We start from the raw sequence: 5,786 nt of genomic DNA, 5'->3' as shown, positions 1-5,786 counted from the left end.
GTTCATTCCCTTTGAGGATTTGGTTTTCCCATTCAGTTTTCTGATGAGAAACGGATGAGACAGCATGCACTTGCTATAAAAGAGGACGAAGGGCATACAACAACCAAAATAAACGTAGTTTGGATCTCCTGGCCTTTCTAAAAGAGTACGTACTATTTAGCTCTTTTGACGACTGGTCGACCTAGAAAAAAAAGTATATTTGGAGATGGTGAGGTGCAACGAAATTCGGAGGCAACTGATGGATCTACCTATGGATATGTTGGTGGACATCCTTTTGAGGCTGCCGGTAGAATCACTGCGTCACATCAGACGTGTGTGCAAGACCTTGTTAAACACAATTGACAGCCTCTCTTTCATCAGGCAACACACACTTTTACTCATTGCAGGCAACAACCATGTTGTTCATCGAGTACCTCAACTTATGTGCCTTGCTCAAACTCATCCTCCTTCCGATGGAGAAGAGATTACTATATTTGCGACTTTGCAATCACTGAGATATGATGGCGGCACCGCCCTGACAAAAGGCGAATTCACATATTCGACATCAAGCCCTTCCCCGGCAAACTACATGATAAATTTTGTTTTCTACAACTTGTTTTGCATGGACTGGGAAGATGGACATTGCTTGTTGATCAATCCTCTTCTTAAACAAGTTCTAACTCTCCCAACTGATAACATCCGACAACTTACAAAATATGGTCTGAATTGTGAAGTGTACTTTTGGTATGGTATGGGATTTGATGATATAACCAACACCTACAAAATTGTTCGTGTTTCTAGGTTTGCCAATAAGGAAAACTATCGTGATATTCGCGGCAGGTTAGTGCATATTCTAGTATTGGGCACCAACTCCTGGAGAGAAATACCATCCCTTCCTCCCTCTGGTTTACCTCGCTTGTATGCTGTTTGTGCACACGGAGATATGCATTGGCTGATTAGAAGAATGACAGGAGGTGTAATAAAAGGACATATAATTTCTTTCGACTTCAAAACAGAAGAGTTTCACTGGACTCCTACCCCTCCCACATTGCAAAGGTCGAACATGAACTCCACCTCGCACTTGCTTACTTTAAGAGGATCCATGGCCATTGTGGAGACGTTTCCATTAGCAGAAGGAGGTATGAAGGTTGAGATATGGGTGATGAAAAATTATGCAAAAAAAGAATGGGCCAGAGAATACAGCATAAATGTCGACATGCGTCCTGAGCATGAGTTGAACTATGGGACTTGTGGTGAATGGGAGCATGGCATATTTTTCAATGATCATTACATTTTCTGTTTAAAGTCTGAGAATATGACTAGATTGTTTTTGGATCTTAGAAGTGATTCCGTCAATACTGCGATATGCCCACTTGAGAATGAGTTGCTTGTAAACATCAAGAGCTATACTGGGAGCTTGATTTCCTTAAAAGATTTTGGTACTTCTGGTTTCAGTAGTACTGATGAGCCTAGCTCATGATGAACTGATTACTTGACTAAAAGCCCTGCACAAGGATATATAGCTGGATGAAACTGAAGTTTATATGTATGGTTGTGTTCATTCTTGTTTTTTTTTTTTTAATAGAAGTTCAAGTTGTGTTCATTCTTGTAACAGTAGTATATAGTACTATGTGGTAAGATGTTTAATGACTCATGGGTTGAGATTTACAACACGAATCTTGAAACCTATGTAAAAATATTGGTGGAACTTAATTGCATGTTATCCACCTTTCTTTTTTTTTCTTTTTTCTTTTTTTGGCAAAGAGGGGTGTAAACAAAAAAGGGGCGTAAAGGTGCTTTTGCTGAAATTGGGAATGCAGCAGACCGGGTTGGGGGGACGGGATTTCTTCTTCACCAAAATTTCCTAGATTGGTGATTTGTTTTCTAAAACAAAACAGGCAAAGTGAAGTTTTCTCATTGCCATAATTTCAATTTTCAACAAATCCAGATCCATATGATATATACATAAGCCTTTGAGAGAGTAGAGATTTTTGAACATAGAAATGGCTTTCGATGTGTTGCCCGTGTTACTCATTTGCATCTGTGCATCAGGGATCAAGTGGTGTTTGTGAGGTGACAAGGTTGAGCGTATTTGTTACACATGATTCTCTTAGCTGAGCTTAATTTCTACAAGAATCCCGAACTGCTTTAACTTGACTTATGCTACACTAAGCCTAACTCATGTTTGTAGGTCTAAGGAAGATAACAGCAAACCCAGATGAACAAACTAACTAATAGAGATTGAAGGAAATAAGGAAATAAACTAGGTAAAAAGATTCATATTTCATTCAAAACCCAAAATGGGAATACAACAGCCAACTTATACCAGAATGGAACTGCAGGTTACAACTTGTGAAGACAGCCACGTGTCGGTAACGACAGTGATAAGAGATTGGGCCTGTTACTGGACTTGTAGGATGGGCTAGGTTACAGAAGTGATCCTAACAATCCTCCCCCCTTAAAGAAGGCATGCCCTCATGCCTTGCAACGGACACTGAAGCTGCAGGTGTGATCAAAAGTCTGGGGATAAGAACAGCCCGTGAGGAGCAACTTCTTGTGAATAGAAAGAGCATGTGTCGCAGTGAATACACAAAGCTGTTCTCTGTAGGTCTGACCCAGCCACCAAAATGCTGCTATTAGAAAACTGTAGAACCTCATTTTTAGCCCACATCCGTCAGAGTTTGGTTTGTCAGAAATATACTCTACCATCTGCCAGTTAGAGTCGTCAGCATACTCACCCTTAGTATGATCCTCAACATGTACTTGAACACTCAAACAAGAAAATTCTGAATTGAGTTGGAGAAATTCATCAAACTCATCAACAGAAAACCTCCCAGGGTGTTTGATCAGTTCAGTTTGGCAAGGGAAACGAAAGACAACCACTTCAGCTAGATAAAGGTTACTTGCAAGAACTTCTCTGACCCCATAATCTGTCAACAGTATAGACTTGGAGAAAACAACAATCACCTCTGGCACTACTACTCTTGAGCATTCCAGGATAATATAAACAAAATTGGGAATAGAAGCGAGTAGTTCTAAAGAAGAAATACCTGCTGACAATGGTACCCCAAAACAACTGAGATTGCTCCAACTAGTAGAACACTTCGAGCATAGGATACAAACTGGAACAGGTACATGAGCTTGTTGTAAAACTCCATTTCCAGTGATTTTGCGAGGGACACCACCTTATAATATCCATTCTTAAATTCCTGCACAATGTTAAACCATGCCATTTGATCCTTGTTGATTCAAGTGGAGGATAATATGCCATCTTGCTGCACTTTCGCAACATATTGTGTTGTAGAAGTGAACATGACATCGGACATGTAACATCTCCCAAATTTTAGTTCTATAAAATAACTGAAGTCATGTGTCAGGTTTCCCCATGTATACCAAAATTGGTCTTTAACAGCAAGTGTACGCCCCATCTCAGAATAATCACCAACTTGAAAGTATATCTAGTAACAAATCAAGACATGACGAAGATCCATGAGCAATTTACCACACGCAACGGTCAATATTACATGTCTTCGTGCACCCGGTAATTTTTGAATAAAAGCAACAGAGTGAGGAGCACTATTCCTAGACTCATCACCAATAATACCATATGGAGCAGCATAGACCATATCACATGACCAGCAAACAACAACCATAGCCTTCGCATGTAGATAAAGAGAACAGTAAGCACATAAAAATGCAAACTGTGAATAATCATCAGTCAAAGCCTCGAATTCAATAATATGAGGAGACAAGTGCCCTTCAAGCTTGAGTGGAAGTGCAGTTACCGCATGAACTTGGATATGAGTTGTACCTGATGTAGTGAGGAACTCGACACCAACAGTAGCTTTGTCTAAGTCCTCGGACTTTAGGATCATGATAAGCCTATCAAAAAGAAGCTGAGCTCCACTAAGTAACCCAAGAACGAACTCCATTTTGGTCACTTCCAACATGTGAGACTCTAGATTGGCTTCAGAAACAACCAAACGGAACTGCTGTGTCGAGAGTTGCTCTTTTGGTGCATCCAACAATAATGGGAGAAAACTAATCATGAAGAAGGATACTGACCAAACAGACTGACCACATAATAGGGCAGATGGCCATTGGCATTCTGAACAAGGTGAACTCGGTAAACCAATAACAAGTTGTAAAGCACCAGCAAGGAAAACCAGTTTCATGAGTCACTGGGAAAAGGGTACAAGATTAGCAGGCACACCAACTGCTTCATAAGTCATACTGGCCGTCTCTGTCTCTGAAAGTTTCCCACCACAGGAATAGACGGTAAAGAGGGAAAAAAATGTCTCACTGACAGGCTACCAAGTTTTGGAACTCGTCATTTGTTCACAAATAGCAATATCACGACCAGTGTAGTCAATATCTGCAATATATGGACACTTAGACAAAAGGGTGTGATAGAGAATAACATTTAACTTGTTGGTCCAAGTCGAGGAAAATATGCCCCCATGCTTCCCATCAACTGTAAGCCCCTTCTTACAATAATCACAAGTTTTGAAGGAGGACATATCAGTAGTTTCCATTTCATCCACTGTGTGAAGCAAAAGAATTTTCATCAATGTCAATGAAGCAGTGACGTCTCTCAAAGTCAATTGCCAACTAATCATTGCTGAAATATCAAACAAGCTGATAATGGAAGAATCTGTTGCTAGCATAGTAGAATCTTTGAAACCATAAAGTCTTCTCTCGCTATGCAACCCTTTAGCAAACAAACTATTGACATCCCTTCTCAAGACCCATCCCGAATTTCACCTTGAAACCCGAAGTAAATCCTGCAGGGACCACCTCCAAGGAAAGTTTACCGAAAAATTCGGTATAACCTCCCTTGAAAATGGACAACCATTCCTAATAAAACCTGCATACACTTCTGATAAATCAAAACCAATCTTAAACTCCTGGAGCCTTTATGCTCCCCCAAATCACAACATCTCCCAATTATTTACTAACTTTAATAAGAATAATCCCACAACCAACAATCACAGTTCAGAACAATTCTAATTGAGAGAAAATGAACTAGAAATTTAGAAATGAGCGGAAACTATACTATTGACTATGCCTCTTCTCCATGTACGTCCAACCTCAACTATGATAACCTACAAGTACGTCCGACCTCAACTATGATAACCTACAAACTGAGCATTTTTAAAACGAAGAGCCCAGGGGAAAACATTTGAAACTGTTATAGAGTGAGTGGACAAAAATAAATTTAAAAAGAAATAAATCTTTATGCTTTCTCGATTTATCTTCTGTGGAAATACAATTAACGGCATGCAACAATCTCAAAAACTTTTAAAAATTTACCGAATTTACCGAAACGTGACTAGCCGCGCTAGTCACCAACACTTCATAAAAATAGAGCCTCTCAGGCTAAAATAAAATATGTATGTATTACACTCGTCATATCCCTTGTATGAATTTTCTTGAAACAACAAAGACAAATAGAAATTCACACAAGGCTACGACGCTTGCGTCTAACGCTCACGTAGCACCATAATAGAATTTTACCTCATTATGATAGAAAAGACGGTGTATAAATATATACGCGCATATCCCATATATAAATTATTATATTTATATAGGGCTACGACGATTGCGTCTAACGCTCACGTTGCACCATAATGGAATTTTTCCTCACTATAGTGGAAAAGCACGTATAGCTAGCTAGCATTTCTTCATATACATATTATTCTCATAATCATCCAAATATGGATATAAATATACTCACCGAAATTCTCAATTTCAGTTATTCTCTAACAACAAAAATTATTTCGCATGCACATTATTTAAAACAAAAG

The 5,786-nt window shown here is 39.2% G+C and overlaps 1 protein-coding gene across 1 annotated transcript; it reads left to right on the top strand.

The window, feature by feature from the left end:
• The first annotated feature begins 205 nt into the window (after positions 1 to 205).
• Positions 206 to 1,459, top strand: LOC101291523 (F-box protein CPR30-like). Its single transcript, XM_004298493.1, has one exon. It carries the CDS (start codon positions 206 to 208, stop codon positions 1,457 to 1,459), a length of 1,254 nt encoding a protein of 417 aa, XP_004298541.1.
• The last annotated feature ends 4,327 nt before the right edge of the window (positions 1,460 to 5,786 follow it).

This window comes from Fragaria vesca, linkage group LG4 (genome assembly GCF_000184155.1).
Source record: "Fragaria vesca subsp. vesca linkage group LG4, FraVesHawaii_1.0, whole genome shotgun sequence".
NCBI classification, from domain to species: Eukaryota; Viridiplantae; Streptophyta; class Magnoliopsida; order Rosales; family Rosaceae; genus Fragaria; species Fragaria vesca.
Note: the sequence above shows the minus strand (reverse complement) of the source record. Positions and strands in the feature narration are given on the sequence as shown.

What these genes read in the sequence shown, in the direction of transcription:
- LOC101291523 (XM_004298493.1), top strand. Translation starts at nt 206, where the DNA reads ATGGTGAGGTGCAACGAAATTCGGAGGCAACTGATGGATCTACCTATG.